The sequence below is a fragment of the Momordica charantia genome (assembly GCF_013281855.1).
Source record: "Momordica charantia cultivar OHB3-1 chromosome 1 unlocalized genomic scaffold, Mcharantia_2.0 BLBB01000001.1, whole genome shotgun sequence".
NCBI lineage: Eukaryota > Viridiplantae > Streptophyta > Magnoliopsida > Cucurbitales > Cucurbitaceae > Momordica > Momordica charantia.
In genome coordinates this window covers 19,022,723-19,036,731 of record NW_028275157.1, presented here as the reverse complement: position 1 = coordinate 19,036,731, position 14,009 = coordinate 19,022,723, and the positions used below count along the sequence as shown (strand labels likewise).

General features: G+C 35.1%; 1 protein-coding gene across 5 annotated transcripts; it reads left to right on the top strand.

The window, feature by feature from the left end:
* The first annotated feature begins 228 nt into the window (after nucleotides 1-228).
* On the top strand, nucleotides 229-12,343 carry LOC111005584 (UDP-Glycosyltransferase superfamily protein). 5 transcript variants are annotated; one of them, XM_022277140.2, is made up of 21 exons: nucleotides 237-523; nucleotides 665-857; nucleotides 1,090-1,137; nucleotides 1,265-1,298; nucleotides 1,381-1,474; nucleotides 1,582-1,710; nucleotides 2,011-2,215; nucleotides 2,826-2,960; nucleotides 3,846-3,989; nucleotides 4,130-4,228; nucleotides 4,828-4,957; nucleotides 5,955-6,005; nucleotides 6,103-6,213; nucleotides 7,644-7,753; nucleotides 8,681-8,849; nucleotides 10,102-10,188; nucleotides 10,435-10,506; nucleotides 10,773-10,886; nucleotides 11,521-11,582; nucleotides 11,703-11,799; nucleotides 11,911-12,343. In XM_022277140.2, the coding sequence occupies exons 2-21, from the start codon at nucleotides 820-822 to the stop codon at nucleotides 12,028-12,030; spliced, it is 2,049 nt and encodes a 682-aa protein (XP_022132832.2). In that variant the 5' UTR covers nucleotides 237-523; nucleotides 665-819; the 3' UTR covers nucleotides 12,031-12,343. The 5 variants fall into 5 exon arrangements, with proteins under 5 accessions (XP_087977593.1, XP_022132832.2, XP_022132830.2 ...); XM_022277138.2 differs by lacking the exon at nucleotides 665-857; XM_088121464.1 differs by lacking the exon at nucleotides 665-857 and having other exon boundaries at nucleotides 1,072-1,137; nucleotides 3,885-3,989.
* The last annotated feature ends 1,666 nt before the right edge of the window (nucleotides 12,344-14,009 follow it).

The following is a 14,009-nucleotide window of genomic DNA, read 5'->3' as shown; positions in this document are numbered from 1 at the left end:
GGAACATATACCTACTCTGTCTCTTCAACCGTGACATATTATTAAGTAATATATTAATTTTTTAATGGAAAATTTCCCCAATGCCACCCTAGTATCAGAAATGGACACTGGAGAGGTGCCCAGATATTGGTCCACGTTGCCTGGCTGCTGTGACAGAGAGAAAACACAGAGAAAAATAAGTATCCATATTTTAACAGAGCACCGTTAAAATATTTGATTGAAGTTTTCTGCAGTATCCGATAAGAGCTGTCAAATTTGTAGGCGAAGAAATATTTTTTAAAGAATCACGTTCCAACTTCCATCCTCTTCTGTTTGGTTCTCTTTTAATTTCTCATCCTCATTTCCCGGAACAGGCCTCCGTGATCATTCCCTTACGCCGGAGAGCTCAAAGCGAGCTTGTGAGGCCGGCAAAAATGGTTGTCCATGCACTTACGACGACTGCTTTCTCTTCCCGTCTTGGTCTTGCCTTTCCGAAATATAGTACTGCCTGCTCGAAATCTGCTCGAACTCTCTGTTGCTCGAGGTGAATTTTCTATCGCGGTTTCCAATTCTGTTTTGCTCATTCCTTGGTTTTAGTATATATCGTGGAACTATTGTAATCCTGCTGAATTGCTTGTGATTCTTATGCCTGCTACGCTGTTATAATGTAACTTCTCCTGTTCAGTTTTTTGAGTTGGAGGTTGACATCGATGGTGTATTCAATTCAAGAGAAAAGAGAAAGACTCCGAGTATCGGTTTGTCGAATCGAACAATTCAATGTAGTCAGTTTTGGAAAACTCATTCTCGAAATAGAGCGTTAAAGCCACACGATGTCTGCTTATGCCTTTCTTCTTCCTTTTCCAGTTAAAATTTTACATGTAAGAGAAAATTTGAGCTTAGGGTGGTGACAATGACAATTATCATTGTTTGACATTTCCTTTACTCCCAGTCTGACAACAATTTAATTTTCCCCTTTTATCAACTATATAGTGTTGATTATCTTTGTTTGACAATGCTTTTACTCTCAGTCTGACAATAATTTAATTTCCCCCTTCTATTAACCATATAGTGTTGGGCTGCTTTACTAATTAGGCTCTCAACCTGTTTCAGAGGAGATGGAGAACTTAATGGCTTGATTAACATCTCATCGCAATTGGAGTAACGTTTCTTAAAACATTTTTGGCTTTCCTTTGGCCTTGGCACTTATCTCTAGGGACTTTCGTATTTCAGTATATTTATCTTCACTGAAGCTTGAGTGACTGAGTCTATGTAATCTAAACTTTAGGTGGGAAGGACATGATGGTGCGCAGATGGCAAAGGTAAGTCCTCATTGCTAATTTTCTTTACTTCCCAATATAGTGAATGTGATAGCTCTTACTGTTATTCTGTTTTGCTCGTTAGTCGTCAGCTGGTGAATGCAGCATTCAGTCGTCAGATGGTGATTTACAGGCAAAAAACAGTGAAATTTGGCAACTCTTCAGAGAAGCTCAGCAGAGTATCATGTTTTTAGATTTGTAGCTTCAAATCTGGCATTTCATGTACTTTTATGAATTCCATTCAACCTTTTGTTGTTTGTATTCTCATATGGACCGTGTTACTCAGATATCTTGTACTTGAATAAACAACGTGTCCTTGCTATAGAGGAGTTGAACAAAGCAATTGGTGAGAAAGACTTACTGCTTGAAAGGATCGAGGAATTAGAGTTTGAAAAGCAGGCTATGGGTAGAAAAGGTGATAAATAGTCCCAACTCAATCTAACTGTTACTGACTCAGACTGGCTGATGCAATTAATCCTCAATATTACTTCGAAGTGCTGATTTTCACGCGCCTTTTTTTTTCCTTATTCGTCATGTGATGTGATCCTTACTTTCTTGTGAATTACCAATTTCTTTTCCTCTGTCCCTCTTCCTGTTATTTTATACTTCTGGAGTTTGTCATTTAATCAGATAAAATAGTAAAAAACTTTAGGGTAACTGGTATTTGGAAGACTGAAGTCGTAATACGTTTCATGGGGGTTGTTGTTCAAACCAGATCAGGTGTCATCATGTTGGGATTTGCTACTTCGGATTGATTCCATGGTTCTAACTGGCATGATTAGCTCTGAAGAGGCATCTAAAATGAGACGGCTGGTAATGGATCATAAAGGTAGCATAGTTTATGCTTTTACTGATATCCTGCAGGCAAGCGATGCTGAGTTACTAGCAGAGCTACGTCAGTTTTCTCACAGAAGCAATAAGTAAATTTGTCTACTTGAGTTTGCCATTAATTTTTTAATTGCCTTTTTCTTCTCGCCGTCTAAAGATTATGCTTTGAACTGTGAAACTGCATCGAGACTCCTAACATCTAAATATGTAAAAGATATATTTTGTCTTTCTGCTTGCCCGCTGCAGAACATGTATAAAAATTTTTCCTATTGTTACTGGTTCAATAAATCTAAGCTGGTTAACTTTCTTCATGAATATGAACATCGTATCAAAATTTTTCCTTACAGCTTGGAGTAAACCTTTATAGGTTAATCAGTAATCTTTATTGCACATATGATGTTAAGTTTGTAGCTTTGATCTATAAAATATTTAGCGGTTGCTAAATATTCATTTGAAAACACAATTGATCAGAAATATTTCAAAGTCATAGATTTTCTTACAACAACCTTGATATATTGATTACTTATTCCCTGAAAGCTATATAACATGTATGGAAGATAATTTGAAAAAGAGATTCTTGATTGCAATTGAAGTGTTGTATAACTAACACTCAGACATTCATAGTTTCGTTAATCTTCCATGCATTCCACGTTCCGACCCCATTCCAAGTTAAATTTATTATTGATATTCTGTTCAATTCAGGAATGGTTTTCACATTGTTCACATTTGTACCGAAATGGCTCCAATTGCCTCTTTTGGAGCAGTGGCGTCATTTGTAACGGGGTTATCTCAAGCTCTACAAATAAAGGGCAACTGGGTGGAGGTTATCTTGCCAAAGTAAAGGTCTCCCTTTTGTTAATTGGTTTCTTCAGTTCTTGTCATTGGATGCATGATTACTGCAAACCATATTGCTGCCATGCCGATGTAGGATTTTATTTTCTATCTGTAAGGAACCGAGGCAAAGAGGAAACAATTATATGCATTTCATATAGTCTGGATCTGGTCGTTGATTTTCCTTATTGTCTGTTGTTAACCAACACCATTTGGCAGCTGCCAACCCCTTACATTTAAATGACTGCTTTTATGCTCTTCAGTACTTCAGTGTACAATACTATTCATATTGATATGGTGCATGCTTCACCAATTGCATGAATCTTGAAGTGCCTTGATTTTCTCTATGCTTGCCATCAACCATTTTAAGCTGTTTGTCCTCCAGAATTCGGTAAATGCCATATTAACTTGTAGGTAAGATGGGAACGTCAAATTTTAATGCCATAAACCATCATCTTATTGGAAAGTAAATGTTTGGTTGTTCCAAAAAAACTTTGTTGAATTCTCTCCTGCTAGCTTTTATCTTCTGCCCAGTTGGACTTGTATGACGTGTGATAAGGCCATGTATTTCATGATTATAAACTGTTGGTGGATGGGAGCTCTGATTGACGTGAACATTCTAAAGTAAGAAAGTTTCGGTTCTTGAATGGCAACATTTTATGGCTGCCTGGAACTATTGCAAACTTTAAATAATTTAAGATATGGTTACAAACAAGCGTGTAGGAGAAGCATAATGATACAAATTGGACTACAGCTGGATATTTGCTTATTGTCCAATTGCACAATTTTTCTGAATTATTGTCTTTAGAAGAGAAATAAAATTGTGTTTTCCTAATTTCAAGAGCATCACTAAATTCTAAATATCTTTACTCTTTTATTTCTTATTTAAAGATGGATTGCAAAATTTAAGTCGCACGTGTTGCCTTTAAGGTGTGGAAGCATGGAACTAAATGAAGTTCAAGGGCTACGAGAGATTGAGGTGGAGTACTATTCGTATTTTAATGGTCAACTGCATGGAAACAAAATATGGACTGGGTGAGTCTGAATTTTATAATTGAAATTAAAAAAAAAATACTTGAAATGTAAAATTAGCAAGGGAATTGGAAACTATACTTTTTGCTGTTTATTACGTGGAATTCTTGGATATTATTCTTGTGTCTCACGTCCTTGTACAGGGTTGTCCGTGGCATAGGGGTTACTTTCATTCAACCTTTGTATTACTCATCATTTTTTAACCGTGAGAAGGCATATGGATACTCTGACGACTTTGAACGGTAAGTAAACAAACCTAATTGTCACTCATCTACATACTTGTATATTTTTTTTTGCAGGATGGCTGAGGCTGCTTGTGTCTACCAAAACACGACATTCTTACTGAATTTGAGCATTACCTCAAGGACGGACTCTGCTTATGCTTATTGAATGCCTATAGATATTCATAGGCATACATTCAATTGTGCCAGGAAGCTTAGAATATAAAAATTAACGATGTTCCCTCCTACCTTGTTGACATCCCAATTTGAAAAGTCTATTTCATGCCCTAAAAATGATTGAACAATATTAAGATTGTCAGTTATGGATAATTGAATGATCTCTTACCAAACTTAAGATATCTAACTTGTCCAGGATTCAGATTCCGTATCACAATGGTCATTGACCATCCAACAAGGTAATCTGGGTGGTTGCAAAATTCTGTTTCTAATGATTACCTACCATCCATGGATTTTGTAGACTATAACTTGAGATAAATGTCAAAATATTCTAGTCTAAAATCTTATTATTAATCATATAAATGAGGAGCACATTTTTTTTTTAAATAAAGAAATATGTAGGTTTCTTTATCTCATCTTTTTACTTATTATCATGCTTTCAGGTTTATGTACTTCTCTCGAGCATCATTGGATTATATTGTGAAATCTGGCAAGAAGCCTGATGTGTTACACATACACGATTGGCAGACTGCTATAATAGGACCGCTTTTCTGGGACATTTTTGTACAACAGGTGCACGTGCAACTTGCAATTACCATCTCTTGTTCCTGCTTTTCTTTCTCTCAATATTTCTTTTAGGTTTAAGATTATAGTTCAAATTGATTTAAGTGAAGAACTCTTGTTTCCGTACTAGTACCTTTCTGAATCTCTGACATTATATAATCTATGTTAGAAATTAATTTGCCTTCCACCAAGGATAGATAGTATATAATTTTTTACTGTATAAATGTTAGTTGGCCTGAAATTTCATGTAACTTGAAATGATAGTAAGGAAAGTATGGAAACAGAGCAAAGGTTTTCGAGAATGAAAATACATAAATGGTGATTTAAAACATTGAGCTATCCTAAGGTCAAGATAGATGATCTTTTGAGCTCCATGACTTCGGATTTTCTGGAAATTGCACTTCTTAGTTCATACAGGAGTGTTTTGACGGTCGGCTGAATACTTATCTAAACCTTTATCCACCTGCTGTTCATGTTTTCCTTTGAACTATTTTGGCCAATAAAAAGTCTTCTATGGAACTTTTTGTTGCTGTAGTGGATTTTCTTAGAAATCCCAGGGCCAGGGTAGAACTGTTTAACCGAGAAGAAAACTTAACCCAACTGCCAACCAGTTCACTAGTTTGTTATTTTCCATGGATTTATTCTCAATTTATGGATATTGTTGGAGCATTCATCTTTTAATTTGAAGGAGCCTGCAATGGAGTTTTTGCCTGGATGGTTTCTCTTTTCGTCACTTTTTCTTTTGGATGAAATGCTTGAAGTATTATTTTCCTTTGAATTAAACATGTAAGATGGTTTTTCTTTTATCTTCTTGTTAAACATTGATTTCCATTATTATACACAACTGAACTTTGTGGTTCGTTTACCTGGCAATTATTAAGATAAAAAGTACTTAATAGCTTAATAATCTATACATACTTCATAAGGTAGTAGAGGTATGCAGCTTCTGCTAATTTTTAGGAATTGTCTTTTTTCTTATATGGATGTCTTTTACCTGTCTTTATAGGGACTTGAAGGTTCTAGAATTTTATTCACATGTCATGACATCCATGCACAGGTAAGTTAGAAATTATCACTGTTTCTTAATGTGTTCTCCAAGACGTAATACGAATGTGGAGATTATCTAATGTGGTCTTACTTGAAAAATATCCTAGTCTCTTGTACAACCAGAGAAACTAGCACTATGTGGACTTGATCCTGCAAGTCTTCATCGTCCTGATCGTCTGCAAGACAATTCCAATACGCATCTTGCAAACATACTAAAGGTATATAATATAGAATATGTGCACTTTCTTTGCAAAGGCCAATCTTATATTATTAGGTGAAAACTTTCAAGTTCACCATATTCTTGCTCTTCTGTCTTTGTCAACAAGTCTAGCTTTTCCTATCAGAGGAAAATATAAACAGGTGGTCTATGTATTGAGTTCTTGAAGGATTATACTTTGACCTCATTGGTGTTGAGAATAGAGCACCATTATGTAGGCATGTCAATCCACAACCCAGATCCAACATAATGACAGTTTTTTTGGCATTGAAAAATTCAGTATTCTTGCATGATTTAGAATATCAAATTTTAGGATCAATCATAGTTATTTTATAGAAATTCATAATGTTACTTAATTGAGGGAGGTTGAATTCCAGCAGCTTATTAAATGTGATTGAAAGACACTCCATAAATTTGATATTAAATGAACCACCACAAGCTATTTCAAGTTTTCTACGCTTTAATCTTTAATTTTTTTTTTGGGTTAAAGTACAAGCTTGGTACCTGAAGTTTAGGAAAGTTGTTAATATGTCTTTGACCTCTTAAATTTGTCTAATGAGGGCATGTCAGTAATTCCATTGATTTAGTGCTCTCGTTCCACGTTGAATATACTGTCTATGGATGATGCGATGAGATAATTTTGGGCAAGTTCAAGTGGACCTATCTGACAAAATTTAGTTGAGAGATTTATTAGAAACTTTTTTTTAGTAGAAGGACTAGATAGACACAACTTAAAAGATCTAGGGCATTTGAAACTTTTTAAGTATAGGGACTATATTCTACAACAATCCACTAGCGGCACAAATACTCTACGATGGACGGTAACGGCTGGCATTGGCGACGACATCGTGATATGGCGCGTTGGCAGGCAACAACTGCTGGAACTAGGGTTAGGGTTAGGATTTAGCACGATGAAGGGATGCTTGCCGGAATTGGGTTGCACCGTTTCAAACAACAGCTAATAACAAAGTAGGTTGCATCGTTTCAATTTCTGCTACAGCAACTAGGATTCCGTCAGAGGCCAGGGCTTTTTAGGTTAGGTAGGTTTTTTAGAAGAAGCTAGGTTTTCATGGTCTGATACCAACTGGATTTAGATGGAATAAAATATTTTTAATTAAACTATGAAAAGTAAGAAATACATAACCTTCTTATATAGGATAGGAAAAATGTTCAATACAGAAAAAGAAATGAGAACAAGAATATAAATAAATTTAACCATTAATTGCATACAGTAAATTTAAATATGTATGGCTAATATTAAAAAATAATAAACCAACGGAACCTAGTCTAAAAGTTTAGAGACCAAACCTATAATTTAAACCCCCTTTTGTAAAATCTTTGATTTGTATCCTAGCCCCTAGGTCTCTGCTGCATGTTCAAGCTTCTCATCAATATTTGCTATCATGTAACATATTGCCTATGATTTTGCAGGGTGGAATTGTTTACTCCAATAAAGTTGTAATAATGTCATCCACAAATTCAAAAGGCCGTATAATTCATAGTTTGAGTCATGGTTTGGAAACTACCTTAGACATGCACAAGTAAGTAGTTGTCTTTTGCAACTTCTGAAACTGGATTGGTAGATTCTCTTGGATAATGTTTTGTACTAATTTTTCCTTCTTCTAATTGATCAAAACTTCATAAAAGATTTTATAATAGACGACTGATATTGAAACTACGCATTGCCACAAAAAATGAAAAGGGAAGGAGATGGACAATTCGAGAGGTCTATTCTCTCCCAAAACTACCTCCAACATACTTACATCAGCATGCATGCATGCATGCATACATACATATATATATATACCCGAGGGTCCCCCACTACCCTTTGTACAAATATTCCCCTCCCTTCTGCTAACTAATCTACTTTGCGCCTTACCTGTCCCCACCTCTCTTTCTACTTGCATAAGTAAACTTAATTTGTAGTTTATGATTCTATCATTTTGAAGCTAAACTGTGGTAAAAATACTAGGCTCAGATATTTGATAGATGAAAAATAGGGACATGGGGGGAGAACAGTAGGGAAAAGGGAGGGAGAGGCATAAGAGTACTAGGCAGTAATCAATACTCAAATACCCGAATAATTGAACCTAGATAGCTGTTTACGCAAACATATATTTATTGGTAGAAAAAGCTTAATTAAATAGCAAAAATTCATTACTTGTATAAAAAAAAATGGAACACAGTGCTCCTTCCATGGCTTTAGGCAAGGCAACATCTGTCCGTCTTCTCTCTCTCACATACACACACACGCAAGATTCTTTTCTGTTATATGTAGTATCTTTGTTTGTGTTATATACAGTACCTTATTTTCTCCTACAAATCTTAAGAATTCTATTTGATACTTTCTACTGATTCTTCAGTCACTAGGTCAAAGTGCACTGATTACTCCTGCAAATAGAAAGTTATGCAGGATGATTTTTTTTTATAATTTTATTATCTGCTTGTTGCTTATTGCCTTATTGCAGGGACAAAATGCTTATTGCTCCGTGTGGGTTTGAGAGCTCGTCTTGGGATCCTGAAAAAGATAAAAGTCTTCCAAAAAATTATAGTGCAGATGATATGAAAGGAAAAGCTGTATGCAAAATTGCATTGCAGAAAAAAGTGGGATTAGTTGAGGATTCTTCTATTATTACGGTAAGTTCTCTACTATAGTCCTAGTCCAGCTAGCCGCTGGAACGTTCTCTAGATCTTTAGGTCTCTAAGTCATAATGTTGTATTGCTTTCTGATACTAAAATGTGATTCAGGCTCATAGAAGAAAATTAATGGTAACTTGAAAAACTTTTTTGTTCCAAATTTCAAGTCACATCTTATATGAGATTTTGTTTATGCATTGCAAATGTAACCATTTTGACAAATTTTCTTATGTAGTGTAAACTACTCTCCTTGCCTGAACTTTCCTATGATAACCGATTAGTTAAATAAATCTCTACTTGAAGTAACCATCCATAAGGATCACTCCTGTGAAAAAAGGCACCTTCAATTGTTGTACGTCAAACTCTAGGACTCTTCCAGCTACGTACACAGCAGGAGAATCTAGTGTACTCTAGGACTCTTCCCTTGGTTGCCTTTCCTCCATCTTTTGTCATTTTGTTGGTATAGTAAGAGGGACAGCTCTACTTGTCTGGACATTATTGTTTCATCAAGACTTCCGCACTACAACCCAATGTTGTCATCAGTTCATCCTAAACGGGCCATATTTCCTGCATTGCAATCGAAATCCTGTCGAAGGTTTCTCGAGTACATTCAATCATGAATCAATTTTACATACTGCTACTATTTCATAACAAAATTCCAAAATGGTACCATTGTGATAAAACTCAATGCTTATATTCGTTTAATGCTTAAAAGAATGCATGGTAAAGAAGGATTTTGAGAGCCTTCCTTTCTATTCCTCCGACAAAATTGGCTTCCTAAAAATAAAATTGGATATCCTACTGGTAAATTCAAAAAAGGATGTTGGTTTTTGATAATTTTAATGCTCGTGCCATGGACACCACCTTACTAACTAATTCCCCAGTCACTTGACAGGCTCCACAATAAACTTCATCTCTTCTGCCCACACCTTTCTTCTCCTTCCTTGCATGTGGCAAAGTTGCAAACCGTATGCGTTTTTATCGGCATTCTTACATAACCATCCACATGCATCTATCTATGTTTGTAGTTCTTCATGTTATCATTTTCTCCTTCAAATTAAATTGCTGACCTAAGTTTAGGCGAGAAGTCAATGGCCTATTAGTGACCTGTAGGCAGCTTTTCCTTTCTTTTTACTTCACTACTTTTATTTTCATGCTGTATTGTTCCTTCTGCTCTTTGCTTGAATACTGCAGCTATAAGATGCTAGTACACTAAGTTTTGCATTATGTAATCCACTTCTCATTCCCCTAGGTTGGATGCTTTTTGTCAGATGTGTCAGTTGTTGACACTGAGAACCTGAGGGCAATTGTTCAGAATGGTACCACAATGGGTGTCCAGGTTGCGATCTCCTCCCTAAAAATTACATGCTGAATTCTACTAAAACCTTCTATTAGCTGATATGCTTGATTTTGAAGTTATACTGGAAATTTATGGTCTATAATCTTACATTTATAGTGGAAGAAATCAGTTGAATTGGTTGATATAAATTTTTTTTTTTATATATCTAGTTTTTTGCAAGCTCGTTATTTTCCCATACAACATTCATATCATGGGATGATGAGTGTTATATCCGGTTACTTATAGTTCGTCTTCATGAGGACTGGCAAAATGACAAGTAGACACAAGGAACTCGACTCTCTTCAAGAAAAAATTGAGGTATTTGCTTTTTGTTGTTTTCATCTAGTTTCCTTTCATGTCACAAATCAAGTCATCTATACTGCGGATTGCACAAATTAAGGCAAGCATAAGCAAAACTGAAACTATGATAATCTTATTGTTATCTGAGATGAAAAGTCCCCATTTATGATGTAGTGCATGATTCTGGTAATTGGTTATATTTTAGGTTCCTTATCGTTAAACTGACATGATCCCGAACAGTTCAACCAGATAAAATTTTTCTTGGCAACAATCTATCATTGCAGGACGAAAATGTGCGGTTCATAAACAGACATGATGAGACATTGTCACGTCTCATTTTTGGAGGTTCCGACATTATCTTGTGTCAGTCTCTTCACGATCCTATACTCCATGTGCCTGTAAGTAATCTACTCTTCGCTTCATCCAGGAGTGCTGATTATTTGCATACAGTCGAGTTGTAAGCTAAGTCTATTGTTTGATCATAAACTTTCAAGTTGAACTGTATTTCATCCATGAGGAAGAGTCTGTGAGGTGGTGTTGGTGTTTATATATATTTTCGACCTTAAGCCAGTTTTAAAGTTGATATTCTTCCCTACACATTTATAAACAACACACAACTCTGATAACTATTGCTGGATAATTAAATGATCTCTTCTGTAGATTAGATCTAGCTTGGATTCCCTTGTCAATCTAATCTATCCTGGACTGTTAAGTGATTATGTATTAACTTGGAGTTCAACACCATTTATTCAAGTTAATGCCCTGTCTAATCCATAAGGTGGCCAAATACTTAGAAACTTTATGTTTATTAATGAATCCTACTTCTATAATCAATGTGAGGCGTTAACATGTAGAGTGGTGATCCTCTGTTCGTTTAATTTTTGTTGTCATCCCAACCTCGACTGTTTTCTCTCAGACACGTCTATTGTATTGACTGTTCCACGATAATATTGTTGACATGAAATGGCAGTCCAAACCTATGAAGGAATCATTGATACAGCTATTTATTGTCTTTTTCCTTTGATAATGTAGTTGAAGGCTTTGAGATATGGAGCTGCTCCAATTGCATTCACCTCCAATGACAACGGATTCAGGTAACTGTTTAATAAATTGCAATATGGAAGTATGTGAGGGGTGACGTGCTATTTATCAGTTGTGACTTGTGATTAAAAAGAGAAATAATCAATAGAACTATTTATCTTCGATGGTGTCAGACACTTTCCAGATCATGACTACGAGACTACTAAATTAGCCATGTTCATTAACTCTACCTTCGGATACTTGTCTCTCAGCCAAGCCGTGGATGAAATTGTGAGTGTTAGATGATCAAAAAATACCTCTTTAGGCATTTAACATATTTTGTAGCTGCTATGCATTGCTAAGTAATACCTTATTTATCTCTATCGCTGGGACTATGTACAGAATAACAATACATCCGAGTGGAATCATAAAATGTTTGATGCTATGATGAAGGATTTCTCTTGGGATGCAGAGTGCTGTGATATTCATCTCTCTGCTTACGCAACTATTAAGAGCTTGTGAACCAGGTACAAAATAGAACCTACAAACATACATATCGACAGCATTCACATTTGTCACTGCACGCGACACAACTGCAGGTCTGTGGTGGAGCTTGATTCCAGTCTATAATCTCTAGATTTTAGGTTTGTAAATGATGAGGTAGATATTCCTTTTTCTTCAAATAGTATATTATATATGTATAAAAAAAATGGAGATGTGCTGAAAAGTTGAAGGTGCAATGAATTAGCGTAGACCAAGTGCCAACTTGATCATAGCTCAATTAGTTAAAACATATATTCTCGATCTTTTAGTCGGAGATTCAAATCCTTACTCATTCATATTGTTCAACTAAAAATAATAATAAATAATAACGTAGTGGAGGTTGTTTAAAGAAGTCTGTTTATATTAGAGGCGTGCTTAATTGAAGGAACACACTGAGCCAAGCTGTTCTGCTTGGATTTATATGAGGATTAATCTTTTTGGTTAGCGTTATTTATATAAATGTCTGACTCGGCTTGGTTCCTGGTCCAAAAAACATATCAATTATTTCCTCTGGTACAAATACACTCTACATGCAGACTATTTTTTTTCCCCCTCTCTCTTGAGCCATCTGCTTCTTTTTTCCCTCATATTTACCTCAAATCCCCCATCGCTTGAAGGTGGTTTGAGGCTTGCATGAGAAAATTTTACTCTGAGATAGATTGAAATTTGTTTGAAATTGATCTGAGTTCTAATATTTTGCAAGATGGACCATTACTCTTAGATCAAACTTCGAGGCCGATGAAAAAATTTGCTTAAAAGTATTTAAAATTGACCAAAATATGAAATCATTTACTTATCATGGTCATGCAATTGCAAGATAGACCAAGCTTCAAATTCAATCGAGACCGTCCACCACTGTCTTAGGCTACGCATGCTAAAATCGACGGCTTTCAAATTATTGAAACTTTATCATTGTTGTGATTTGAAAACTTTATTGTTGTTGAAAGAATAATTGTGTCAATTTATCTTTTTATTTCTTTACATATTTCTCTCTTATAATTTTCAAAATCATACAATAAAAGATACCTATTAACTAATAATTACTTAAATATTATTATTAAAGTTGATGATTCAATTACTCACCAGACACCAGATGAAAAACGAACGGAAGGCCATGTGTGAATAAAAAATAGTAACACATTGTGAACCACCAAGAACAAGATATTGGCTGACAGAAATTTTAGAAATACCTGACCTATACTGAAAATAATAATTGTTTTTGGCTGCCATATGACATTTTTTATTAGTCTTTTTTATAGAAACAAAAAGATAAAATAGATATTTATTCCAAATTTCAGAGATTAAAATTACTTGATTTAAAATTTAGACCCAATAGACACTTACTCTAAATCTCACCATAAAGAATATCTCCTCTTCTAAATAATTTGTATGTCCACACGTTCACATTTTAAAAATTCATCCGCTGTGGAGGAAAATAATAAATTAAAGTCACGTTCTTAGAAGTAGTAAAAAAAAAAAAAAGGATTATCTGTCGTCTGATAGTCTGTCCAACCATTTTGTCTTCAATTTTAAAATACTTTGAAGATGTGGTGTTATTATTTTATAAAAACCATTTTCTTTTGGCAGAAATTTCGGTGGTAAGGTAACTTCATTATTTAATATTATTATTATCAATTATCAATTTGATAATAATACTACAGTAATCGAAAAATATTTGTTGGCATTTAGCAAGCGATGTACCATGCGACGTACGTGGAGTTGTCCATAGCAATTTGGTCACACGTTCATCCCACCCTCCATGACCTGTCCTCTGGGCCCTACCCAGATACAGATTTCTTCGTCCTATTGTTTGCGTGGGATAAGGGATCCAACTCTGAAGATATATATCAATTACAGTTAAACTATGCTCGCTTTAGCTTCGATTAAATGTTAAATCATGAATTTGTTTGCTACTATGAATTGACAGTATGATTTTAATATGACTTTTACAATTTAAA